At 44.1% G+C, this 27,551-nt stretch overlaps 1 protein-coding gene across 16 annotated transcripts in view; it reads left to right on the forward strand.

Annotated features, from left to right (window-relative positions):
- Positions 1-27,551, forward strand: part of BIN1 (bridging integrator 1) — a 94,297-nt gene that overhangs the window by 34,905 nt on the left and 31,841 nt on the right. For 9 of the 16 annotated variants that reach the window (XM_032692696.1, XM_032692705.1, XM_032692700.1 and 6 more), the window contains exons 2-9: positions 2,852-2,932; positions 8,515-8,569; positions 8,989-9,083; positions 10,943-11,038; positions 15,549-15,656; positions 23,610-23,695; positions 25,034-25,109; positions 27,048-27,130. In XM_032692696.1, coding sequence (XP_032548587.1) covers positions 2,852-2,932; positions 8,515-8,569; positions 8,989-9,083; positions 10,943-11,038; positions 15,549-15,656; positions 23,610-23,695; positions 25,034-25,109; positions 27,048-27,130 — 680 coding nt within the window. Of the gene's footprint in view, positions 1-2,851; positions 2,933-8,514; positions 8,570-8,988; positions 9,084-10,942; positions 11,039-15,548; positions 15,657-18,273; positions 18,367-23,609; positions 23,696-25,033; positions 25,110-27,047; positions 27,131-27,551 lie in introns of all 16 variants that reach the window. The other 7 variants (XM_032692688.1, XM_032692689.1, XM_032692694.1 and 4 more) reach the window with 1 other exon arrangement.

The raw sequence follows: 27,551 nt of genomic DNA on the forward strand, positions 1-27,551 counted from the left end.
TTTCCAGTGCCCAGCGTTTTGCAGGAATTGTGCAGAGCACCTCAGCACAGTGGAACAAGATCTTCCCAGCTGGCCAGATAACCCCAGATTCAGTGTGCATGTCCCCCAGGGGGCAATGGAATTGCAGATTAACTCATTGGACACGTGGGAAGCTGCAATGAATAGTCTTTGAGTGCTGCTCTGTGTTATACACCAGGAAGCTCTGAGACTGTTCTAAACCTTTGACCCTAGTGGCATACTCCAGATTCCTCCCAGTTAAATGGTCTCCTTTCCTCCTCTCCAGGCCTGAAAGCATCACATCTCCTGATTAGCCAGGCAGATGCATTGCCCCATAAAAAGCTCCTTTATATCCCCAGTAATTCTGTTGATCTGCACATTGGGAACATCATTCTGCTTTGGAGTAGCTTGCCTACTTTATTGTTATTGATGCTGGGTGCTATTGGTATGCTGGCTCTTTGGATATCTAGAAAGTCACCCAGCAGGTGGGAAATCCCTGCTCCATAGATCTGGTAGCCTGGGGGAGTAGAGCTGAACACAGGGCTTTTAAGCAGCATTCTTTCTGGAAGAGGTTCCTCATACCACACGATGGGAAAGATGAGGCCATACAGAATCCTTCTCTCCCGCTGGCATGGGAGAGAAATGTGCAGCCTCAGCAGCAGTGTTGCTGTGGGATGTGCTCCCCTTTGCTGGATTGGATGAACACAGGAGACACCAATGTCTGGTGTACAGGACTCTGCCAGTTCAATCAACGCTGCTTCTTTCCTCTCCAGCAAACTCTTATGTGCCAAGGGTTTGAGAGGAAGAAAGGAATATTTATGGTGTCTATGTCCTGCTGCATAGACAGGTTTACCAAGCACATTAGGTGCTTGTAGCTGCAGTGTTTGTTGCTGTCACTTAAGCTATGGAAAGTTGTGCTTATAATTCTGGAGGTTTTTAATTCAGCTCTTGGTCACAAAGAGGGCAATCTTCTTCTGTCTGTCCTTTCCCCTACTTTTGCTGGCACCAGAATACCTCAGCAATTCCTGGAGGCGCCAAGAAGCTGTTGAACAGAGAGAGAATGAAAAACAGTGATTCTCTCCTAAACATTTAATCCCATCCTAAATACAGGTACTTAGGAGGTGGGTGCTGAACGACTGCAATGATTTATCATGTCTAGCACTGAAGTCAGTTATTGTGGTCAGGAGTGAGATGGGAATATTTGTTCTTATATGGAGGAGAGGGGAATTGAGATTAGCCAAGTAGACGTAACAGATGTCCTCCACCTCAACAGTATAAAAAGATGAGACTGAGTCATTGGCACTTGGACTAGATGATTGTTGTAGGTCCCTTCAAACAGAAAATATTCTATTCTGCATCCTGTTGCATAGTCCTTTTCAATTCCACTTTGGGGACCAATCATGAAAGTCTGATCTCTGCCCTGCAGGGGAAATATTCTCTTTATGTTTTCTGTGAAGATCCATGGGTAGCAAAGGCAGCTGGAGGAAGCTGGTTTGGGTTGCTGTCATGTTACCTGGCAATTCCTCAGAGTGGCTCTTCTGGGGGCACTTAATAGTGGCCTACCTGTAGACCTGATGTCAGTGACAGGCATTTGCTTTTTCCATCTTAATCCCCTTCTTCCCAAAAGAAGCTGAACATGATGGCTGGGGTCTGTGGGTAAAGGACTGCTACTGGTGTGCTCAGCAGAGAAAGAGACTGCAGCTTTCCAGTGCTTTCTGTCTCTACGGCAGTCATGCCCTTTCCAGCAGGGCTATTTTGAGGTGCTCCCTCAGTACCCTATCCCCCAAAACCTCCTCTAACTGAGGACTAGGTGGGTTTTTCTCTGGTTTTACTGGCCCTGTGAGACAAGGTGCCTTTTTTTTTTTGGTTGGTTTGGTTTGTTTGTTTGTTTGTTTTTTGCATGGTCATGTTTTATTTTTGATTAACAAAGATGATGTACTTGATCTTAACCAGTTATAGTTTACATCTCAGTATCCCTGCAGCTGGAGTTGCTTGGGGCATGACAAAGAGCTGCTGCCCTCTTCCATAGCTGGGGTTTGCCGAGCCTTTTTGATGGACCTACCTGCCTGCTCAGAATATGAAGTGCTTTTTTGTTCAGAGCTTGGGAGTGATCCACTTAACCCCCTGGAGAGGGGATTAAGAGAGAAGGGTGTTAAGAGAAGGAGTCCGATAAGGATTTTTTTCAGGCTGTGGGGAGCTGTGCTTAGAAGGGAGGTGGTGAAAGGGGCAAGACTGGCTGCTGACACTCTGATGTGACACTTAAATTGAGTGTCACATAGATTCATGGTGTAAGGTCCCAGTTGCTCTCAGCAGCCAGCTCCTGTAAAGCATGTGCCTAGTGAGAAAGGTGGAAAGAAGTTTGGACTTCCACTGCTTCAGCTACCTTCTCTCTCTGAGGAGATCTCTATGCAGTTTTCTGTGTTTGAGGGCACTCCAGTTGTTCTGGGAGCAAAACCCCACCCTGTCTGGACCAGAGACTAGTGTTAAATCAGGATAAGCGTAACCGCACAAGACAAGGCATTTTAGGGATGTGGTTGGTTTCTTGCTGGATCGGGAGATAAACAACTGGATTGCAGTTGTCTTGTCTGCAAAAAGCATTAGACCAGTGAAGCACAAGCCTCAGTCATGCTCTTCAGTACAGCAGAGTATAAGAGGTTTGAGTTCTTCCTGACTCATCTGTAAATCTGTTTTCAAACTATGACGATGTGGAAAAATGTTCCAGAAATTCTGAGTGCAACAATAAGAGGGACTTTCTAACTTTCCTTCTGTCAGCCTCAGGAGCAAAACCATGCCATTGTTTCTTTGTCTCTGCTGTGTCTGTGTTTGAAGTTCCATATCTTCTCTCTTCCTACAGGTCCTTCAGAAGCTTGGTAAAGCAGATGAAACAAAAGATGAGCAGTTTGAACAGTGTGTGCAGAACTTCAACAAACAGCTGGTAAGATAATCGGTGATATGTAATTGCACCCTGGGTTTCAGTATTAGCTTCCAGTCATCTGCTGCAATATGCAAATCAAGGCCATTAAATTAAATGATGACATAAGCCTACTGAAGTGACCCACAACTCATAGCTGTTCACTTATGAGAAATTACACAGTGACTTCCAGTGGAGTCAGTGAGAGTGTAAGCTGAAAAATAATACTTGTTCTAGACTCAAGTTTAGAAAAGAAATAGCTGAACCAGAATGCTTCCTTCAGTTAGCAATTGCTCTGTAATGTAATTTTTCCTGCTTGGTTGGAAGCAGAGATATAAGAGCAACACTGTGTCTCAGAAAGATGGATGGGATGGGAAACAGATTAGAAATAAAAAATTATATGGAACAAGGCAGTTTCAATTTCCTAAGTGAAGAGCAGGAGACAAAGAAAGCCAATGGTGAAAAGGGAACATCCTTTCATGGCTAAGACCTATATCTGACTTCCTCCCCATACTTGCACAATCACTGTGTCAGGCCTGAGTCATTAATCTTCCATGTGTCTGCCTCATCCCTATATTTTAGTGCACAGAAATATTTTAACAGTGTAGCAATTTCCCCCCACCCTCCTACTTCAACAGTAGTAGGTTTCTATCTTCAACTGGGTGTGTTTTGTTTTCGTTTTTATTAATTTTTTTTATCTAGAGCCTTCAGCCACCCAGAGGAGAGGAAAACACCAGTTACTTTCGGGGGTTTGCACCCTGGTCCTTGCTGTTAGGGGAAGTATTGCTTCTGTTTCATGGCAGGAAATGTGTGCCACACCATAGCTCAGGTGGTGCTGAAAAAAATCTTTTATCCTCTTTGTGCCCTGACACATTTAGTAGCTTTTTCTGGAGCTGTTAGTGGCAGCTGCATTGTGTCTGTTAAGACTCAACAGATGTGGTCATGTGTCACAAAACCAGCTGAGAAGAGATTTGCCACAGCTGAATATAATGAAAATCCTTCAGTCTGACTTTAACTTATGTCTAACCAGAGCTGACTGCAGATTCCTGGAGACTAATGCTCATTCTCTTGGCAGCCATAGTAGCTGTTGCTCCAGAAGTTCACGCAACATGTCTATAGCATGTCCAGCAATGATATTCTGTTGTACACAGTGGAATACATTTTGGCTTCTTTCTGACAACATGAGATTACCAGATGTGACTTTTTCTTGTATCATTTTTAAGTATCAGCAATAAGGAAATAACCTTTTTAAAGGAGAAGTACTAAACCCCTCAAATCTAAACTTTAAGATGTGACTGTCTGGGATGGTTTTTCAATTTCCAAAGCCATGAGTTCCAGTGGTGCACTAAGAAGCCTGTTAAAGAAGCATTCTCTTGTACCCCTTACATCTGAATTTCTTTTCCCATCTTGCAGGGGCAGACCAGGAACTCAATTCCCCAAATAATTTATAAAAAAAGCTGAAGGTTGCTCTGCATTTGCTGCTTGGGATCTGTTCATTTTGCTTTGGCCCTCAGTTTCCTTATTACTAAAATAAATGCAAACTGTATCTTTTTTTAGGGGGCAATCCATAAATGTGAGTTAGCTGGATTGTTAGGATATGCAGGGCTGAGGAGTTGTTATCATGCTAAGCAGATTAGGAAAAAAAATTCAGCTATGTGTGCATAGATACATACATGTTTTTATTTTTATGTGTATAAGAGGTGTGTGTAGTATAGTTATCCATGAGATTTCTATGGCCTTTCATTAAAAAACCTGCTCCAGTGCGAAATGTAAGTCTGGAGGAAAGCCCATCTTTTGCTGCATGCTGGAGACAGAACATCTCTGCTCTCCTGTGGAATTGGCTGGGGTGTGACCAGGCAGTGGCCTTGTTCACTGGTTGATTAGAGGCTCCTCTGGCTCTAATGACTGTATTGAGCCTCTTTGACACATGTTCCTTGTGTGGGCTGTCAGTGAATGGAGCGCAGGTCTAAAAATCACTTACGCATTTTCAACCAAGGTATCTTGTGTTCTCTTAAATAGTAGTTGAGTGGACATAAAGGAGAGCATTGCACTTGCCCACTCTCTGTCCATCAGATTCATATAAGGGTACCACTATGAGGTTTCTGAATGGTAGGAGCTTTTTAGCTCAGACAGATGGATTTGCTTTGTGCTAAATGAGCTGGACATAACCATGCAGCTGCAGGGCTTGCCTGCATCTCTTGAAGGCTTGACAAGCAGCAGAACAGCCTCTCATATTACTCCCTCATGGCGATTATCTTTGGCAATTAACCATGCCAGAAGTCCATCTGAAGGCTCCCCCCTCCTTCCCTTTCCCAGTGTCACCTGTGTTCAGGCATCAGCACAAGGATCTGTCCTGGATATTATTCTCACAGACATGGGAGCAAAAGGCCTATTGTAAAGGTGCAACACAGCCCCTGCCTGAGGCGTGCCAGGCTTTGGCTTCTCTTACCCTGCATTGAAATACTCACTGGAGACACAGAAAGTGCGAGGTTGGTGGCAGCCCTTACACCTGGCACTGTGGTGTGTTTCTGCATGATGGAGCAGCTGTGTTTTGATCCCCTTCATGAACTGTTACTGGAGGCCTTTCCCAGCCTTAGTGATTCTGTAGTTTATGCAGAATTGTGGCAATATTTGACAGCTCACTATAGGCTACTTGAAGAAAGCAGGTGCTGCATACATGGAGAAAAAGCAGTGGTCTTAAAGTTTCCCCGAAGTTTTGTGGGAAAGCATTAATGCTTAAATTAATAAAAATAAGCCTTTGTAGAGAGGAAGTTACTTTACTGGTGGAGAAGAAATAAATTAATGGAAATGCCAAAGAGGGAACTGGGCAGGAACCACAGGTACCCAGGGGAGCTGGGAAAAACTCTGAATATGGGTTTCTCTTCAGAAATCATTCTGCTTGCAGATCTTAGAGGCTGTAAAGTCTGCTCACTCTCAACTGGCAGGCTTAGTACTTTTAAGAGACTTAGGTAACCACACAGCCACAGAGATCAGCTGTAAGTCTGACTTTAAACATCAGCAAGAGATGACTGAGAAAGACCACTGCAGTTATAGAATGCAACATCACATACTGGCTGACTGTACACTGTGGCAAGACAAGTGGTGTTGAGGATGCCTGGAGAACACAGAAGGCTAGTTGTGCATTGCTGCAATTGCGTGTTCCAGTTTTCAGGTCCCGACTTATAGATTTTTCAGATGATCTATCTAAAAATCTTGATTTGACGTTTAAATGTGATGCTGGTTTTCCACTCAGAGGATACTTCTGTCCCTGTGGCTTTGGCACTGAGTACTGAGACTGAAAGAGTTCTGAGTTTGGCTTGTGTCATTTGCTGCTGTGGCAGGACTTGGGCAAGAATGGACACAATTTTAGAGATGGCTTCTGTTTTCAGATGCTGTAGTTTTGAATGTTACAGCATTGCAGTGCCTGAGTGTGTAGTGGGCAAGTTCTGCAGAGGATCTTCCCTGCTGATTAGTTTCTGATAACCTCCAAGTTGCGTGCTCAAATATAGTCATTCTAAAAAATGATACAGCTACAGGATGATAATGTATCATTGGAGGGACTTTGCATATTTTCTTCTGTGCCATTTTTTCTTATGTTCTGACATATCTTGCCAGTTCCAGTCTATGATTTCTAGCATGAACCAATTCTAGGCAGATGGCACTGCTTTCCTCAAGACTTTCCTGCTTCCTGCATTGGGAACAAGCAAACACATCTTACAGCTTGATTAAACTGCTGCTGTTCAGCTTGGCCTCCCTGATGGCCCCCTGTGTGTGTGCTCTTTGATTACTCTGGCATCTCTTTCTGATTGCATTATTAGGAAAGTCTTGATGTGCCTGGGTTTCCACATTCACCTTAAGTCAGCAAACAGCTCAACATTTATTTGCTCTGTGTTTTAAGAACTTCTAGGACTTTCACAGCAAATGTGATCATAATTCCTCTCCTCTTGTACTCAGTTTGTGTTGGTTCCCACTGCTTTTCCAGACTATGAGACTTTTGTTTGTAAAACTGGTCAGCTCTTTCTCACCCCTCATTTCCTTTATTGATGGCAGTAAACCATTCAATGAACTCGTCCAGAACTTTTGAGGCATGGAAAACAAATTGGGCCATGCTGTTGGAAGCAGATGGATTTCCCCACAAAGCTGTGCTATCACTGCCACTTTAACAGCTGGGCAGATTTAGCCTCTGCTTGGAGAGTGCAGCTGCACTGAGAGCACAAAGGATGACAGCATGAGTTCAGTTGAGACAAGAGGTGCCTGAGTGGTAGGGAGGGCTGATGGGAAACATCTGCTCTTGAAGACGGTAGCTTTTAGGCAGCTGTTGGAGATGTCCTGTGAGCTCCCCATCTCTGGACTTGTCTTCAGCTGTCAAAATTCATTATGCTGGGGGCCCTTCCAATGGGACACGAACTGGGAAAGAGGAGGAAAAGACTGCAGGCTTTGAGGTGAGGTGGTCGCTTTTCTGCATTCTTGTTTTTACAGATAATTTGGGGGGATAGTGAGGATCCAGTGAGATCCCACAGGTTAAGAGAAACCCTTTTATAACAGAGATCTGTGTCTCTCAAACTTTTCTGTATTTTTGCATAGTCCATAGGTTGCCTGCACAGGTGTCCTCAGTGTTTACTCCTTCCTTTGCTGACATGCTCTGTGGTGGTATTAGTCAACTTCTCAAGCCTTGCTTTTCTCTTAATTTCTGTCTATAATGTTACTGTCTGGGTTTGGGAGTACTTCTTTGCCCCACTGTTGATGACATATGGCAAGGTAGAGGGGAGGTGAGCCTGACTATGCTTGTCCTAGTGCAGGACAGCAGTTGTATAAGGACTTCATGTATGTGTGTGTGTCTGAATCAACTTGATGTAAAAGTCTCTGTGACCCTTTCTAATCTGAGTTCTTGTGCTACACTCAGCTGTGTCATCTGAAGGCTCAAACTGTTAAAATTCAGCCTAGCTTCTAGTTTTAATCCTTTGTTTTCCAGTGAGTGAGATCTGCTGCTGGCAGGCCACTTCCACAGTAAAGCTAAAGATGATTAACTGTATTTGCAAGTCCTGCTGCACAGAACAATTCAGACACGATGTTTGGGTTGGTCACACGTTCCTTGTAACCACTTTGCACACGGGGGTTTTGTTTTTCAGTGTGGCAGGAAAAAGTAGTGAGCTAAACTGCTTCAAAACCAGTACAAATTAAATCAGTTGCATCTGTCTTCTGTATCCTACAGACTCCCTTCAGTTCCATTTGTTGCACGGACCCACTAGCCCTTGGCACATAAACTAGTTGTTGCCCTCAGAACACTTTCTAGTTCTCTGTATGAAACCAAGACACTAAAGCTGGCTCTGCTGGGAAGAGTAAATCACAGATTTGCCCACATGAGGTTACTCAGTACCTTGTTGTATTGTTGGCCAAACATGCCTGCGGGCCTCTGGTTGTGGGCTTGCCAAGTCAGAGGACTGTGTGCTCTTCCTGTTAACATTTGTGTTTCATGTGGTCATGGGACTAGGGTATAGCACATCTGCAAGATCAGTTTTCTTTAATTAGAAATCCTTGACTCCTTCTCTTTCTTACGCTGTCTTTATATGACAGAGTAACTGATGGTCTTCTCCTTATGTTCACAGTCCGAAGGCACAAGGCTGCAGAAGGACCTCCGAACTTACTTGGCCTCCGTGAAAGGTAAGGTCTGCATAAGCAGAGGATTGTTTCCCCTCTAGTGCTTACCTACACAGTCAGTTTCTGCAGCCATCCCCTTCCTGGTGTTCCTCAGGTGTGAGTTGTAGGAAAGGTCAGCCTTGTCTGGCGATGGATCTTTCTGAATCCTTCAGGACCAGCTGGGATGAAATGGGGTTGTGCCAAACTTGGTGCTGTCTTAGTAGATAGACTTTATTATGTTCTACTAGGGGAGGACGAGCACAAAGGGTTTGATGCAACTGCATCCTTCATTCCTTTCTCCCTCTGGTTACCTTCCATCTCTGTGTTATCAAGGGTCAGACATTTAGTAAGTCTCTTGTGTCTCCATTCCTCAGGGTGAGGGTTAAACTGTGAGGAATGTATACTTTTCTTCTTTTTCTGAACAGTTCCCTCTTCTTTCCTAGCTATGCACGAGGCCTCCAAGAAGCTGACAGAGTGTTTGCAGGAAGTTTATGAGCCAGATTGGCCTGGAAGAGATGACACAAATAAAATAGCAGAGGTAAGACTTTGTCCAGGATGTGGGGATGTCCAAACTTGCTCTGTCAGTAGAGATGAGTTTTGAAAGCCATGTCTGTGCACCATATTTCTTCAGGTATGTGACTTTGCAGAAGAATTGAAGACAAACTTGGCGTTGGGAAGAAAGGAAGGCTGAAAGGATATGGCCTGTATTTTTGTCTGTGTAGGACGCTGTCCCCAGATGCTTTTATGCTACACAGAGTGGTATGCTTATGCCCAAAAGCTGTTTGTTCTGCCAAAAGTGGCTAAACAGGGACAGAGGATGACAAAAGAATCAGTAGGGTTAACTGGATGTATTGCTTATGCTCTGTGCAAGAGAAAGAAGAAGATAAATCTGTGGCCAAAGCATGGTCAGAGCAGCCATTGTGTAGCTGCAACAACCTCTCAGTCATGGCAGTACCACCAGTTGCCTTATTTCAGTTGCTTCCTTGTTTGGCTGAGCCATGTGTCACCCCAACCTGCTGTTCTTCTCATCCCTTGGTGAGGTGATGCTCATCCAACTTACCCTGGTGTGTTTTGTGGAGCTTAGGGCACAACCTGACATTTTACAGCTTGGATCCCCCTTGGCATGTGCATGTGGTGGGTCCAGCTGGAGGCAGGCACCCTCTGCTGTCTTACTCAGCTGTTCTGCTGAGCAGCAGCTGTGGCAGTTCAGCTCTGTGGATCCATTTGCAATGAAGCTGCGGGATTGGGCTTATTTGCAGCTGTCTGTAGAATCAGAGCAGTGGTGAAGGAATAGACAGGAGAGCAGGAGAAGGATTCTTTCCTTCCCCTTCTTTTCCCTGCAGAAGGTCTCACCTGAAATAACATCTGCATCTTGGCCAGGAAATAATGACTTCAAAGCAGATAAACAAAACTTGAACATTTCCCGGTCAATTCTTGTATTAGCATGGAAACTTCACATTAGAAAGTGCTCTTGCAGTAAATAATGGAGTTGCATTTCAGCTGGTTTGGCTTCACATTCTCTGTTGGCCTTGTTTCTTCCTGAGCTGCTGTGGTGCCTCCTGGAAGACTGACCCTTCAGAAAATTTGAGCCAGAGAGGTCAAAGGGAGCAGGAATCCTGAGAACTCAGTGTAGCTACTCTTTGAGTCTGCAGGAATATTTCCAACCCCCCACCTCCCCCTTTAATGCCTTGTTTATATTCCTCTTGTGAAAAGACAGGTGAGAGAGAAGTGTTATTCCTGCCAAATAAAAACCATAAAATGGTAGTTTTTCCTGAATGTTTTAGCCAAAACCCATTGTTCAAGTGAAAAAACAGGTGAGAGGGGTTATTTTCTCCTAATTCAAAGTGTTGATAGCAAATTACTGTGCCTGAGATCAGGTCAAGGATAAAATGTGTGCAGTTCAGGATACAAGTCTTGGCTGTGACCTCTGTTGGGCTGTGGATGCAGGTGGTGTGAGGGCTGAAGACTGCTAGAATAGCTTTCTGTTATTCTTCATGATCCTCCAGAAAGCTGTTTTGTAATGAAAAGCAGAAAATGGTGCCTCGAGGTGTCAGGTGTCCCATTTTTGTGGCTGCAGGGAGAAGGAGGTAAAGCCAGCCTGACGTTCATCTTCCCTTCCATTTTAAGGACTTGATCTAACATTGCAGGAGGAAAGACAGGTCTTCAAAGGCACTTTGTTCTTGGAGAGGTCACCTGAATTAGCAACATCAGGCTTTCTACATTTCTGCCAAGATCTCTGTTTTCAACTAACTTCTCCGTTCCTTAGTTTTTCAAAGAAATTGCTATTTCTTAAGACCTCTGGGGAACTGAGATTGTTGACTGTAGCATTCACAGAGAAAAAATAGAAATGTGGAGCCTTGTGTTCTTAATAATTAGCTCAATACTTTTGTTTTTCAGAACAATGATCTCCTATGGACAGATTTCCATCAGAAGCTGGTGGATCAAGCACTTCTGACCATGGATACGTACCTTGGCCAATTTCCAGATATTAAAGTAAGATTCTTTTTAAATCTTTTCATCTAGAGATTAACAGCAGATAAAACCTCAAAAGATCAATTTCTTGCATCCCCATCTTCTTTAGGAGGATGTGTGTGCTGTGCTGTTCCAAGGTTTTCCTTGAGAGCAGCCAAGATGCTTGCAGCTCTGGGTTATGTGAAAATGTTTTGTTTTACTTTTGGGCTTAAAATGAGAGTGAAGAATCCAGGGGAAAGATGTTGAAGAGAAAACATAAGTGTGAAACAGGAGGATCCATCAAATTCCTTATTGCATCAGAATGCAGGGGGGCAGTGTCAGCACTAGCTCAGAAGTTCTCAATCTCTCTTTTTAGTCCTTTTGTCTTTTAACTTCCTTGTAAGCACAAAAACATTGAGGAAGAAGTTGGTGGCAAATGTACTTTACAAGAGACTGGTAGAGACTGGTGTGGAAGGCAGATTTCTGTGAGTCCTTGAAGTCCTGCTGTGTGTATAAACAGCTTTTTTCAGGGAAAGGGGAACGCTGGATATCTTTTTGGGAGAGATGGTATCCAAGGACCTGGGTTTGAATGAAGTCCTGTGACCTTCCCTTCCCCCACAGTTATCTCCTCTCCATTCGTTTTCAGGATTGTGCAGGAAATGTCTTCGCCATATGGAAGCACTAGTAATGATATCACCATATGGAAGTATCAGCTTGGATACTTTCCAGTGAAAACAACCCTTTCTCCACCACATGTCTCCTAAAACTTTTGTCAATATTTGTTGCTTCAGGAGGATCGTGCTGTATCAAAGGGGGGCAGGTCACAGGCTTGTAAAATGAGCCCTGAACAGCAGTGTCCTTGTCTCCTGGGACTCCTTGTTTTTGCTTCATTTTTCCAGCCTCTTCTGACCCTGGAAGTCTGAAGTGGGGAAGGGCGAAGAGGCTTGCTGCTGCTTTCCACCCACTGCAGGCTGTAGAGCTGATCACTCCATGTAGGGTGATGCCATGTGCCTGAGTTAGCACTGCAGAGCCTTGTGTGCTGCTTCCTAAGCAGGAGGGTTTATTTCGGGCTTGCTGTCGGCTCAGACTTTGGCACTGTTTTGGTCCAAATCACATTTTACCAGCCTCATTGGCTGTGCACTGGGTCACCTCATAGTGTCATGTTTCCCATGTTGAGTATCTTCATCATTTCTTAAATCTGATGGGGTCCTTCTGAGGTTTTACGGTGGGATTTTAAGAGGAGCACAAGACTTGGGACCACCCAAATTCCATCAAAACTCAAGGTGTTAGGTACTGAATTCCCATGGATACTTTGTGACTTCTGAATGGGCCACAAAGGTGTTTATTACTAATATTCTTTCTCAGTCTTCAGATGATGCTCTAGAAGAGGAAAATTTTATATTATTGCCTAAAAGCAACTTTATGCACAATTTGAGTAATGTTTTAGAGAGAGCACTACTCACCTCTGCTTCCCTTCCTGAAACAAGTGAGAACTTGGTTTTATGTTGGTTCTTACAATAAAATATGGATACATTTCACAAGAGTTGGCTATTTCTTTCAAATGGACTTCCAGTGGTATGAATTTAAAAAAGTCAGTATGTTTTTATTGGTCATTCACCTGGATGCATCATGTTCCTTACTCCAGAGCATTGAGAAGTGTTCAGATCAAGTATATTTTCTTCAACTGGTAGAAACTCCTAGAAATGCAGTTGTTGAAGGTTTCTGCGCTTGTACAGATGTGTAGTTTGGCTTCACAGAAGGAATTAGAGTTCTTGAGGTTGGCAGAAAAAAACACCCAGTCTTATGTAGTTTACACAATATTTGAGTTGCTTTTTGTTGTTGTGGTAATAGTTTTCTGGTTTTTGTTTTCCACAAAATAAAATTTTCTGTTTTTGCTGGAATTCTGACATTATTGTGATAACAAAAGATGATTTTTGGAGAGAAGATGATTTTATTTTAGTTATGTGAAGGCCTGTTTTCCATTATTTCAAAATATGTGATGAGTTAGATCATGCATGCGTTATTTTTTGTTAAATTCTAATTTATTCTGAATTTGTCTTCACTTGAGGGGTTGGAAAAATTCCCTTGAATTTTTTGGACTTGCAAAGGGATGCACAGCAGGAATGTGCAAACATAGTATTCCTTTAGTAAGGGATTTTGTATGTTAAAGAGAATAATTTGTCCAGTGTTGGTTGTTCACCCCTGAACAAAGCCTGTCTATTTTCTCTAACTTGGCAAAAGGGAATACAAAAAGTACGTTATCCTTTTTTTGCAGGTCACTCTCTGTACCTCTTAGAGTAGGATTCTTGCATAATCTTTAATATTTCTGAGTGAGTTTTTCGTTGATTTTGCAGAATGTGCGATAAGAGTATAAGTCTCTGCAGTGAGCCCAGGGAAGATAAACTGTCACCCAAGTTCTGAATAGCTGTGGAGTTGGCAATTTTCTGTCTTGCACTGAAACTGGTGTCCTACTAGGTTTAAAATGAAATCAGTAAAGGAGGGTGTGGTTTGACTTTGTTTTTCTTTCTCCTTTTTTCTCTCTTTTTTAAATTTTTTTTAAGGAGGCTCAAATTAAGATGGATTTGTTGCAAAGTGGTAAACTCTGTTGGAGTTCAGCTATTACATGCATTTAGTGGTGGGTACCTTCAGTTGTCCTAGAGCCATACAAGGAGTTCCTGTAGCCTTCCAGGACTGGGCTAAATCCTATTACTGCCATCACAGGCAATGGTGTGGACAGTGGTTACTCCAGGAGGGCTCACTCACACTGTATTTGTACTTTGCAGCATTTCCATGTACTCTACTGGAAACATGAGGGTGGGTGTTAGAAGACTGGGAGCTGCAAAAACAGGGAGGAGTGACCTTGTTTGAGAGATGGGTGACATTGAATCAAACTGCCTGGTGGGGTAGCAGAAAAACCTAGAAATGGCTGTTTGTTTTGTCAGAGGTGGGGAAAACTCCAGCTATCTCTACCAGTCTGACCTGGGGAGAAATCATACCTCAAATCCCAGATTGGGCCATGTGTTTTATCTGGTGCCTTCACAAGATACATTAACTAGCATCTCAGAGATTGTCATTCTGCTGGAGCCCCCTGCAATACCCTGTCTCCTGGCTGGCAACATGATGTCTGGGAGATGTCTTATAGTGACCTCAGCTGTGGGGTGGCTCAGCTTCTTCGTGATTCCTCTCGGATTTAGCTGAACATTTAGAAATCAGTTTGGGTGTGTGCGTGGCTGAGATCCTGCAGATCTGCTGTGACTCACACAGAGCTGCACCAGCGTTTGCTGGAAGTTCATAGGAGCATGTGTGGGAGACGTGCGAACTGGTCCCAGCTGGTCTGGCAGAGAGATCAGCCCTGAGTGCAGTTTTGCAGCTTATCTGCGGGAGCCTGGGGAGACGAAACCCTACCTCCCTGCCAAGCACAGTAGAGAGGGGGATTCTGCTTTTGCGAGTAAATCCAAATGCTGATTCCTCATTCTGCACTTTCTATGTCCCTGGGTGATGTGGTTAATTAGAAGCCTTCCTGGCTCTTTGCCATGCCTTTTCACTCTGTTCTCCAGCCTATCTCTAGACTGCGGATCACAGACGCTTGTCCAGACTCTCTGAGCTGCTGGGGGTTAGGGTCAGGCTGGGAAGACCTGTGCTCCAACCCAGATAGTCTGGGGTGTTTGCAGATAGTGTGGGAGGCAAGGGTCTGAGGGGATGGATAATTCCTGAAACAGGGCAGCCCAGTGGACCAGTGCCTCAAAATAGTACATCTCTGCTGGGGGAGAGAGCCTGAGGCACCTCAGATGATGAAGTGTAAGGGAGGATCATGCCAAAGGTCTGCCTTTCTATCCTGGATTCGCAACCATGGATTTGTCAGGACTCCATTCCTGAGTCTGAGTCTGGTACACAGTCTCACAACAAACCCTTATGTTTGTTACAGCTTTAGTGTGTCTTGCCTATTGGTTATACAGTGCTGCAGGTTTTCCCTCACACTGCCCTTGCTCAGTAGTGACTGACAGCAGACCACTGCCCGTGGCTGCAGTCACTTCTGTCTGCAGCTCCTGTCACAAGGTCCAAAGGGCTGTCCTAGGCATATCCTGAGCATATGGATGAGTGCTTTTGCTGTGCTCGCGATGAAAATGCCTTCTTTTGTTGAACTTAAACTCGTAAGCTTCCACACAAACTAGTGAACTGATTAGAGACTGGCTGCAGCCCCCAGGAAGCCCTGAAAATGATGAATGAGTGGGGCTTAGGAAACAATGGAGCTCCAGTTCTGAAAACATTAATGTCAGCCAGAGGTGGGGCCTGTTGGTTAGATCCCTTTACCTTCCCTGGCTATGTCTGCTTGCCTCCTGAGGAGCTCCCTCTAGAGTAGTGGTTGTCACAGGTGGCTCCCATGGCCACTTCTCTGGGCAGCCTGTATGGAGGATCCAGTGAGTGTCCTTGTGTGGGCAGAACATGGGGGTGCTCTGAAAATTGGGTGAAGAGGAGAGTTGTTTTTCTGAGAGGTTTTGCAGTTTTGGCTGCTGGAGAAGATTGGCATGACTCTTTTCTCCTTCTTTTTTAGTCTCGTATAGCAAAGCGAGGAAGGAAGCTTGTGGATTATGACAGTGCCAGACACCACTTTGAAGCCCTGCAAACTGCAAAGAAGAAGGATGAAACCAAAATCGCAAAGGTAAAGCAACCAGGAGGATATGCAGCCATCCTATCATTTTGCATTTGCTTACTGAGCAGCTTTTAAGTGCACCTGTACCTCTTCACTTTGTTTTCATGGAATCAATTACATTGGAAAGGACCTTTAAGATCATTGCGGTGTTGTGAACTGGTGAGGTTTTGCTAGGTATTTCCTTCTCATTTGTTTAGTTCTCCTAGAAGACAGGATAGCCTCTGCTGGGTTGGTTCAGACCCACCATCATCAGTCTTCAGCTCTTGGTGGCTAAATGCATGTGCTTAGTCCCATGCTACAGGACCAGTAACCTCTGGCTCAAAAGCCTATGCATCTCTCAGGGAAGCAAAACCTTGCAATGCCCCCAAAAAATGTCCCAGTTTGCCTGCTTCTTGGGACTCTCTCCCCATCTTAAGAGTAGTGTTTGAGTGTTGCTTGAGGTGGGTTGTGTTTGTGAAGTCCTCTGATATCCTAGGACAGAGACCCTTAGGAGTGTGAATTTCAAGTTTGTCAATGGAAGTGCACTCTATGCACACTTGTTGAATGTGTTATGTTGTCTGTTGGTCACAATTACTGGATAATAAATATGACTGTCACATTTCTTTCATGCCTGTGAATAGCTTGATCCAGGGTTTACTGCAGAGCATGCCCAACACTCGAGTGAAGGATTTTATTTTTAATAAAATTTACTTTAATTAAAAATAAAGTTTACTTTTTTTTTTAATGAAGCTGAAAAAAAAATCGTAGTGCTAACTTTGTTCTAGAGTAGGTACATGGTTTGAATACTGCCCAGAAAATGAGCTGTGGATTACTCCTGAACCCCAAGTTATTTGAATCCATGTCCTTCACTCCACAGGACAGTTTTTGACACAACAGAATAGTCCAGTGCTGGGGAGACATCTTTAATTCTCTTCAGTGTGGGCCATGGCACACTGGGACTCTTCAGGGTAGGAGCAGTGCAGGAAAGATTTGTATCTTTTATAGGCTGACAAGAGTTGTCATCCTTTGCTTAGAGTTATTTCTGGTAGGGGGAATATGGGCTGACGTGAGAGATACTGGTGTTTTTCCTGCATGGAAGAAATTAAGATGCATCTCTCCTCTGAGTGAAAGATGTGCACTTGATGGCCACAATACTTTTATTGTTAAGATGCAGTTCTTCAGTCATCTACACACCCAGTGCATGCACTGTGATTAACCTTGACAGACAAAAGGGGAGAGAGATTGATAGCCCAAGTGTCATTGTTTCATTTGTGTGGCAAAGCAAGTCTTCGTTCTGTATGCAAGGCATGAGGCCCAGCTGGTTGTGCCTTCAGTTCAAAGCACTAATTCACTGTATTTGTGGGTAAGACCAGAATTTCCATGGGGTGTGTTATTTTTATTGGTGCATGCCTGTGGGATCTTTGCTGCAGTGAAAATGGTTTTTGTAGGAATTGATCCACTCAGGTTGGTACCTGGTGCTCTGCACTAGAGGCTGGCTGCCTTCATCATTGCTGCGCTCGCTGTTGCCCCCGAAGTTCACCTAAGTTGATATAACAAGTATGAAAAAAAGTGCAGTTTGAAGAGTGAAGTTCTTGAGATTTAGGAGTTGGTGTTCTGTTCCTGATTCATCCTGTGCAAAAGTCTTTTAGTACTTGATTGGACTCTTCTTGTGAGCCAAAATGTGCACTGGATCAGATCTTTCCACTCTCTGTACTTTAGGCCATAAGCTCATGCACAGGATAATATGTGACACGTTGCACTGTCCTGATCCTGCAAAGATGGGAGCACTAAATCGCAGAGAGTTATGTAAGTATGGTCTTCCCAAGTGAGCAGTTTTCACAATCCAGCCTCTGGTCTGACATTTGCAGTCATGCAGCTCTGTCGGGCTGTGGGCAACAGCCGGGGCTCAACATGCACTTGGCTGGTGTAGGTAGTTCACCTCTCTGTTCCTGTGCCTGCAGTTTTGCTTGTGTGACCTTTGAAGTAGGGTTGTTCCATTGTAAATTTCTTTGGAATATGACAACAGGCCCCTAGGAAAGAGAAATCATGTTTCTGACACAGCATACAAGTGGGAACTGACTTGATTGAGGTTTCATGATATAGTAACAGAAATAGCAATACGATACTTTTTGGCACTATATGGTCTTTCTTTTCTAATATATGGATGTTCTTTTCCCACCCAGGACCCCTGCCTCTTATTGCTAAACTTACATCCTGCCATTAAAATAAAGCACTGTGGACTTTCAGCTGTTGCATGCAAATAATAAAATGATGGTTAATTAATCCTGACCTCTCTTTAAGGAGCTCCAACTTCACAGCCATGCCTTGGAGTAGGGTTGTCTGTGTGCTAGGTCACTAACAACTGTATTTGTTGCTCTTGCAGCTGCCTGGCTGGTCTGCAGTATCCAGCCCACACGGGAGCATTAATTACTGCTAAACTTGGCATGCTTCAAAGGATTCATAACTGATCGGTCCCAGGATGTTTGTTTTTTTCTCTCGCTTTGGTGATACTGGTTTGGCCCAGCCTCTAAATACACTCTCTGTTGTGATTTTAATTTTTTTATCCTAAAAGATATATGTTTGTCTCTCTCTTGTTCTCTGTTTATTTTTGTTCTTTTTTTCACTCAAACATGCTCCCTCCCCCCAGCCTGTTTCGCTGCTTGAGAAAGCTGCGCCTCAGTGGTGTCAAGGGAAGCTACAAGCTCACCTCGTTGCACAAACTAATCTGCTCCGAAATCAGGTGACTGCTGATCTACCTGGCTCTAACCCTGCATGCGCTATTTTGGGCTCTAGATTGTACCATGCAAGTAATCTCCAGGCAACGTTCACTCTAGCCTCCTCTGTTACGTGTCCTTGGTGCTCCTGAGCCACATGGACACATGGAAGTTGCTGACCAGTGAATGAATCTGTGCCTGCCTGATTGATTTTTAGTCAGGTGTGTTAATACTGGACTACTGTTTCCTCCTCCTAAAATGAAATGTGGAGGAAGAAAGGCTATGGAATAATGCTGAGACAGAGGATGATGCAGTATAGTTCCTCCAATTATTGTTTTCTTTTTCCTCTAAGAGAAGCAGTCAGTTTTTATTGTTGCTGTTTCAAAAAAAGAAAAAGAGGAAACACTGGAAAATTGACTTATGCAGTCATGTTGTTCAGTAAAGCTGGAAAGAAATAACATTACAATTTCTGTGGCTGCTGAGTTAGATTGCAACATTCTCCTGTGGTAAAGTCCAGGTTTCCCAAATGGGCACTGTCCTGGCTCTTGTGGTTTAAAAGAGCCATTTCCAGATCCAGGGTTTCAATATCTGTAGGAGAAGAGGTGGGCCCAGATCAGGCAAGTTGCACCCTATGTGATGTATTTGAACAGTTCTAGGTTGAGGTCATCATTGCATCATCTGTCAGAATTTAAGTTATAGTGTTTTGAGGGACATGAGAGCAGCTCAGAGGAACTGCAGCAAATAAAATTTAAATCCTACTTGCATAGAAGTGTGACTTCCTGATGAAATCTCCCTCAGTGTTTCCCATGGAACACTTTCAGGGATAAGAGGGAGTTGACAGAAGTCAGTGAGAAGAGGCTTTCAATGAGCAAGGGATAGTAAATCATTACCCAGACTGAGAGAGTACCAGTTACCTGCTCACAAGTTCCTGGTGAGCTCATCTGTTCTCATTTGAATGTTCCTATGTCTTCACATTCCTTGTCAGTGAATTAATTCCATTTAGAAACACTGAATTCTTCTCACCTTAAGAAGCACCTGGGTTTTTCACAGTCAGTTTATGACTGCAGATCTGGGAAAAAACTAGATTACCATGTCAGTAAAGCCTGGAGGAAGAAGAGCTGTTAACAACCCTGCTTAAGATGTAGAGCAAAGGGAGGAAATATGTATTCATTCTTGACTGAAGGGAGGAGAGATGGCAAGCTGCCAGGGGCTTTTCCTGTGCCTCTGCTGGCCCAGCTGGGAACTGTCTGCACAGTTGTGGTTCTTGATTGGTCTGTTAGACTGGTGGTATTTCTGGAGGACTAGAAAGCAGGTATGGGAAGTTCTCAAGCCACAAATAAATATATAAATAAAACAGCTCTTGGGCATTTTTTGTCTTCTCAGACTGGCTGGAGTCAGTGAGAGTAATGCCACTACCCACAGATTACCCAGTACCTACAGGTGTCCCCTCATCCATGCACTTGGATCTTAGGCAGGGTACCAAGAGTCATCTGAAAATTTCACTGTACGTGACTTTGTCCTAAAGAATATGCAAGGGACTATGTAATCTTTCCACCCACTGTGGTGTGGGGGTGTTAATCTCCTAATACACAGCTTTAATATTTTCAATGACCACAGATACTCTCAAATCAATTTAAGTCCTCGAAGTTTTTTCCGCTTTCATTCTTGAGCTAAGTAATACTATTGCCCACCTTAATTTTTTGTGTCTACTTGTGTCAGTATTCGGGGTTGTTTTTTTTTTTCTTTCTTTCTCTTTATTTTTATTTTTATTGGAAACTAACAAAAAAAACCCAAACCAAACCCCAAACCAAACCAAACAAAAAACCACAAAAAAGCTCCTCAATAGAGAAGGTTAGCTTGTATTCTGAACCTGTAGGTTTTCCAGCTTGCCTTCCCAAACATGAGCAGGCAGTTTTTACATTTGCGTGACTTCAAGACTGAAGGTGTTAATGACAGCCCTAAATCTCATTAAGCTCTTGATAAAACTGGGAGGGCTGATGATGCTCCATTTATTGAGAAGCTTCAGAATGTTAAGCCTAAAAAAAAGTCTTTCCTTTTACCAGCAGCTGTGTTGCTGTCTCTTCTTGCCTGATAATTTTACAACCTCCATGCTAAAATGGGGTCAGTGAGATCTGTTATTTCTACTATGAAGCAAAGTCCCTCCCTCTGGTGTACATACCACTGGCTCTTTAGGCCTTTAGCAGATACTAACAAAAACAACAGTGGGTTTTTTTTGTGAAGTCTCCTGGGGGAGTTGCTGTGGCATGCTCCCACTTACAAATTTTAGTGACTGTGCTTTTTGAAACAAAGGGGAAAATGGCTTAGAACAGCAAATTCTTGCCTTTTGAATAAGCTCCATTGACATGCTGAATGTAAAAAGCAACATCCTTGGTGCTGCAATGATAACAGAAAAATATTTTTGTCTGTAGGAGAAAGTCAGTAAGTTGAATCCTGGGCTGTGCTGCCCTTTTGAGAGCTGAGTCTGGCTGAGACTAGTGGGGCTGGGGAGGCTCCCAGCTCTCCTCCTTAATCCTGCCTCATGGATATCTAAACTATTTACTGAGCAGTGCTTAATTACCACAGTTCACAGCATAGTTTCTGAAGAGGACTGGTCACCAGATGGTCTGAAAGCACCAGTCTGGACATAGCTGGACACTCATGAGAGCTGACATGCATGATAATAAGAGAAACAGTGTGGAATAATTCCTCCCCCGCCCTCCATCACAACTGAACTGGTGCTACTTGGCACTCTGAGCCTTGGCTAAGGTGGAAGGTTAGGAAAGCATTTGTGTTGTCCAGCTTCTGCTCAAACCTTCCCCTTTTCAGGCAGGGAGAGGAGAGAAAGATTTTCTGAGATTGTATTTTGTGGACCTGGGCATTATCTCGTTCTGGCCTCAGTTTTCCATCAGGTTGGCAAGGGTGGCAGCTGAAACAGAAAGTGCATAGCTATGGTAGCAATGGGCTCTGCTCTGAAAGCTGTGTCTGCCTTTCCCCACCTTACTGCATGAGCCGGCTTGTCCTCTAGCAGGCCTTGTGACCAGGTTGTCTCTGTCTTCAGCTCTAGCTGGAAACAGTGAGGGCTGTCAAGTGCCAGGACTCCTGCTTCCAAGCAAAGTAAATCCCACTGGTGAGAAAATCCCTGGACTAACAAAGGACTGAAGAATTAATTCAATGCTAGACCTGGGAATAAGAGCAGTAGCTGAGCCACAGGCACTGGATGGATCCCTGATTCCTACAACTACTCTAGAGTGAACGTTGCCTGTTGCTGATTTTGCCTTTACCTCGGGATGTCACAATATTCATGCATTGCTTTCTAGGTTCTTTGATCTTATAAACAGGTAAACGAGAGAGGGAAAGAATGTTATTACTATTCACCATATCTGTAAAACTAACAGCATTCAATGGTGTCTCATCTCCCAGCTACCACATCTCCTGGGTTGATTCTGGTTCCATTATAGTTTGGAAATTAGAATAAGGTAAAGCCAAAGGGATGGACTGGGTTTTTTATTTCCTTTAAAATTGTTACATTAGATGTATTCATTCATAGAGGTATTTCAAGGCAGAATGAGTCTTTGTGATCATTGTTTCTGATTCAGCGTAAACTGTGTCTCTGTTTAAAAGGTTTTTTGGTGGTTTTGTGCAAACTCTTGAAATGTTAAGTTTTTCAGTGAGTGTAGCAGCGAAACAGGGATTTCTGGGTGGAAGCATCATGACCCCTTCTCCCCCTGTCTGTTCCTCACAAAGTCTACTTAACTTTTGAATAGTTACCAGTTGTGTCTTTCTCTGGGGTAAACTTTCTCCTATGATCTTGAATACAAAGCCTTAGCCTTTCCTTGGGCAGCAATGAGCAACCTGCTTACAGTTGGAGCTAGATGGAAAGTAGGAGCTTCTGTGGCTTGCTCATAAGTCAGAAGAGAAACAGAGAGTGTAAGAATCCTACACAATTCTGTGAGGAACAGGATTCTGAACTGCAAAATATTTTTAAACCCTTTTGCCCATCAATCCTGTTGTTGTGTGTATGCGTCACTAAGGAGCAGTAAGCTGGATTTCTTTAATTAAGCTGGCACAAAGAAGATAAAACTTGATTTCTAGAAGAGGTATAAATCTGACTGCAGGCTCGTAGGGAGATCCAGTTCCTGTGGCTTGTGAGCTCTTTGCAGAGGCCTGTGGTGTTGTGACATTCCTGCTGTTGTCGCATGTATAGGCACTCGTGCTGACCTTCCTGATGTGTTGTCAAGTTGCTTATGCAGGGATTTTTCCATCCTGTAACCTGATGCACAGGGTTATGGGAGAATGCTGTCCTGTTGTAGATTACAAAATAAAAACAGAATAAAAAATTTTATTTAGAAAACTTTGAGTTTTAAGTCAGGGCACTGTAAAGAGGAAGAAATTACCTGGGACAAATGTAGGAAGGGGAATGTGCTTGTTGCTGGTGTCTGCTGTCAGCAACAACCAGGATCATCCTTTTTGTCACTGAAACCTGACAGAATTCATCCATCAGTGTTGGGATCTGTCAGTGTCTAAGTGCAATGAACAGGTCAAATTTAGACTCTCAGCTGGAAGAAAGAGGTCCTGTACGAGGCACACTGCTTTTGGTGTTGGTGGCTGACAGCCAGCCAGGGATGCGCTTGTGTGAGACCACTGAAACCAAGATGTACTGCTCAAGCCCTGCAGCCTGGCCTCCTGCTGGCACAACTCATGCTTTGCATACTCTTCCTTGCTTCTCCAGTCAGCTTTGTGGGAGAGCTGTATCAGCCAAGGATGCAGACCTCCTCCCTTCCTCAGAAGAGACGGGGCTTTGGCATGACGTTAGCTGATCATAAAAGAGTCCACACAAGGGAAGATTCTTCTCTAATGCCATTTGGAATGGATTTCAACTCTTTCTGAGAGCTGGCAAGGGACAGAGGCCCTATTACCTTCATCTGTATCCAAGCTCAAGGCTGAACTGCTTGACCAACTCCATTCAGTTTTTGAAGCTAGGGAAATTTATAGAACTTAAAACACATTAGTTGTTGTTTGAATTACTTTCTGAATATACAAATGGGGAAAACCATTGAGAGAAAGCCTGACAGTAACACATTCATGATGAAGGGGCATCAGGTCACCTATGATGCAACCCTGGTTCCTGGGAGACTCACTTGGGATGCTGATTACCTCATGCCAGAATTTTGCCTGGTCTCCCAAAGAAGTCAAAAGAGTCACAGTTGTCTCAGCCTTGCAGGATACTTGTCTGTGCTGGAGCTGACAATCTCCCATCTCTGTTATTAAGGCTGAAGAAGAGTTAGTAAAGGCTCAGAAGGTGTTTGAAGAGATGAATGTTGATCTGCAGGAGGAACTGCCTTCACTGTGGAATAGGTGAGTGCTGGAAGTTTTCCCAAGGGCTGGTTGGAAGGAAGCAAATAGCCAAGCTCTTGGTCTGGACTGGGTGTGTGCTCTTCTTTTCTGGATCATCTCATTCTGTCCTAGGATTTTCCCCCCAGCCAGATTCACCCTGTGCTTTTTGGGCTTTGCTTCATGATTTTCCTGAAAAATACAGTTTTACCACAGGGAGAAACTGTGTTTCTCTGCTTGTCCAGTTAATCCTTTTGCCCTACCAACTCTGCCCAACTTTACTGGAACACTTGAGAGACCATGGATTTGCCATACCAGTGGCTGTGGTGATGAAAAGGGAGGTGAAAGAAAAAGACTGACATTTAGCTTGAAGGATGACCTGTAGGGCAGCAGAGGCTGATTTATGGGGAGGGCACAGTGGAAAGCAGTCAAAATCTTCCTAGAAGTGTCCCAGTTTCTTATTTTTGAATGCAGCAGTCATGTCTGGGTTGGCAGTGCTGGTCTGTGGGGAATGGAGAGTGGGTGGCAGCAGGGTGGGAAAGTGAAGTGCTGATGTTTGCCTTCTGTCCAGCCTGGAGTAGGTGTCCTTGCTCAAAGCAGCCTGCAGGCCTGACTGAGGAAGGAGCTGGGAGGGATACAGGCATCTGGGTGTTTCCGTGTGCAGAACCACGATGCTGCTGGCCTTGGTGACCATCTCACTCCTGCTGTTGTTCTTTCAGCTGAGAGCTCTCTCTGTTGGCTGCCAGCAGGCTGGCTAGAGTCAAGTGGGTGACAGGCAGCTGCTGAGATTTTAAGGTGCCACAGGTTGTTCACAGGCTCCTGCTGTCCAGCTTATCCTTCTGCTTCCCTATTGCTTTCTGTGTCTATCCCGTGCTTTTGTACTCTTCCTGCCTCTGAAGCAAACAGTTCATACTTTTTTGCTTCCCCTGTTGCTGAGAGACTTCAGAGGAAACTAATATCTATCATCCTGCTAATTCCCCCAGCTCTCCCAACACTCTGTCTGCATCAGAGCCTCCATCCTTTTTCCATCTTCCTATTCAGGCACCTTTTTTTTCCCCCTTCTTTCATATTTTTATTTTCTTTCCTCCCTGCCCTGCACTTCCCTCTCCCTTTAGCCAGCACAAATTCAGATCCTATCCCTGGTCTCCTTCTCCCCTTGGATATGTTTACCCTGTACCTAGCCTTTGTTCCATCACCCCCTTCACACTCCCCTGCCACCCTTCTCTTCCCACATGTACCAGACCTGACAGAGTTCAGTTTAAATGGGAATGGTGATTGGAACATAGCAGAAGGGGCAGAACTGAAAAGTATAGGAGAGCATTGTGTCCATTAAGTTCTTCTGTCTTGTTTTTCATTTGGCAGTCGTGTTGGTTTCTATGTCAACACATTCCAGAGTATAGCAGGCCTAGAAGAGAACTTCCATAAAGAAATGAGCAAGGTAAGGCAACTAACAGCTTATCCTACTTATCGTCTCTTCGCTGCTAGTAAAAAACAACAACAACAACCACCACCACCACCACCAAACAAAGAACCGAAAAAACCCCTAAAAGCCAACCAAAAAACTGTCAGGAAAAACCAACCCTGAGTCAGAGAAAAATATAAATGCGTAATTTTTTCCTTTGGACAGAGGCTGTCTGACATAGTAATGTAAAGGGATGGAGTACAGGGAAGAGGCTCCAGGGCCATGCAGCAGTGGGGAGTTGGTGTCACTTGACAGCGCTCGTTTGCAGATCCTCAGAGGAAAGGGAAGCCATTCTCAGATCTATCTCTTGCTACATTTTTTCGTTCGTCTCCATTATGGATCTATAACCTATAACCTATAACCTGGGCACAAGCAGGGAATCTACCAGTCTGCAAGTTGGCTAAAGACTGAGACCTGCCTCACTCCAGTCCCTCAAGAAGGCACTCCCCTGCAGTACCTTTCTGCTTTGGTTTCTTTCCTGCCCTGTGACCCAAAAGAAGGCATTTGAGTACTTAACATGGCCCTTATATGGGCTACTAATTTGTCATGAGTTGGGAATCACAGCAGTAAGCAGTGTTGTAAGCTGGTGGTGGCAAGCTGGATCCTGGTGCTCTGTGCCAGTACCCAGAGACCTCCGGACCAGTCTGTGGGAAAGTCCTCCATTGCCAGTATAATTTACAAATATATTCTTGTTCTTTCAATTAAAAGCTAGAGAAGTCTCCTGAATTCCTTAGGTCTGTATGCTGCTTCCAGGAGTTGCACGCCCTCTGTAAACGTTGCACTAATCTTGAGGAGGGACTGAGAGCCCAGCTGGAAAACCCTTATATTCCCTCCGCTCCCTAATGTCATCCTGACAACAAGGCAGCTGCTAAGCAACAGGAAACATTATAGTCCTTCAATTCCCAACAGTCAGGGGCCTTCTGACTTGGTGTAATGCATCAATTTTGAGCCCTGTTGACATTTTATGGGATCTTTTCCAATTAATAGCCTGCTCTTCTCCACTGAGGGATGAACTAACTGTTAAGAATAGGGAGGGTTGTTATAATTATCAGTTTGTTACTGTTAACTTACATTCAACAAAACATGGGAAAGGTGCTTGTTAGACAAGAATGCTCTTCTTGTATGTAAAAATTTTTCTATCTTGAGGAGTTTGGTATGAGAGCAGAGCTTTTACTCTGTTCCATAAAACCCATCTGTTTCTTATTACTGCTACAACATTCAATTAACTGCTGTTGTTGCCTGCAAAATGCCTCTGACACTGATTGCATGGGATCCCTCCTCCTACCGGTGTTAAATCTGGTGTCTCATCTTACTTATGGGATTGGCTGTTTCAGAGTAGGAGTGTCTGAAGTGACTATTGCAGCCTTTGGTACCAGGGAGCGTTTAACCCCTAATTTCTGCAAAGATATCTAGGTCCTGACTAAACCTAGGTGGCCCAGGCAGACTGTGAAGTTACAGCTTGTTAACTGGAAGTCTAGTTGCCTTTGACTCCACAGCTGAAATGGCTATAGCTTTCATAAGCAGGTCTGAGGAACAGCTTTTGGCTACAAATCCAGAGTGAAGCTTCAGTTCTAGCACACAGACCCTTAGATAAACACTCACCCTGCTTCTGCAGTGGCACCTGGCAGCACACCGGCAGGGCCAAGTGATAGAGAAGCTAAGAGGTTGATCTGTAAGGAAGACAGAGCATTCCCATGAGGAACCAGCATCTCTTCAACAGTTCAATAGCATTTCATACCCCACAGAGAAGTGGAAACAGATTTAGGGCTGTTCTCTCTTGGGATAGCTGAATATGTGTGCATATCTGGGCACAAGCCTGTGTTTGGTCAGTCTGTGCAGGCCAGCCCAGACTCTCTTCTGGCACTCATGCTCTTTTCTCATTCTTTTTCTTTCTTTTGTTTTTGTATTTTGCAGTTGAACCAAAATCTTCATGATGTCCTGCTGGGTCTAGACAAGCAGTACTCAGGCAATGCCTTCCCTGTTAAAGCACAGCCCAGGTCAGTAACTGTGGGTAGTGTCTTTCCCTCAGCAGGGGAGGAGGGACAGGGATGTCTCTGCCTAGTGATGTTGAAACCTCCATGTTGTCAGTTGGAAGTGATTTGATTACCTGCCAGTGCCCTCCTGAGACTTCCTAGAACATGTCCAAGATTGCACTTGGCGCTGGCTGACACAATACAATACCTCTTACCTTTCTAGGTTAGCATCTGGAGGCCTAAACTTTCACTGGGTGTTGATATGTAGGCAACTGATTCTCAGCTCTGCTTTTTTAAAGTCTAATTCCATGCACTGACATGTGCTACTGAGCTGCCCTTCCTTCTGGGTCCAGTTGCCCAGCACCTGTCCTGTTCTTTCTCTCAAAAGCTTCCACTATGTACCTACAGCTTGAGCACCAAGAGCCTATTTAGTTCCCCAGCCTCC

This window comes from Chiroxiphia lanceolata, chromosome 7, assembly GCF_009829145.1.
Source record: "Chiroxiphia lanceolata isolate bChiLan1 chromosome 7, bChiLan1.pri, whole genome shotgun sequence".
Classification (NCBI taxonomy): Eukaryota; Metazoa; Chordata; class Aves; order Passeriformes; family Pipridae; genus Chiroxiphia; species Chiroxiphia lanceolata.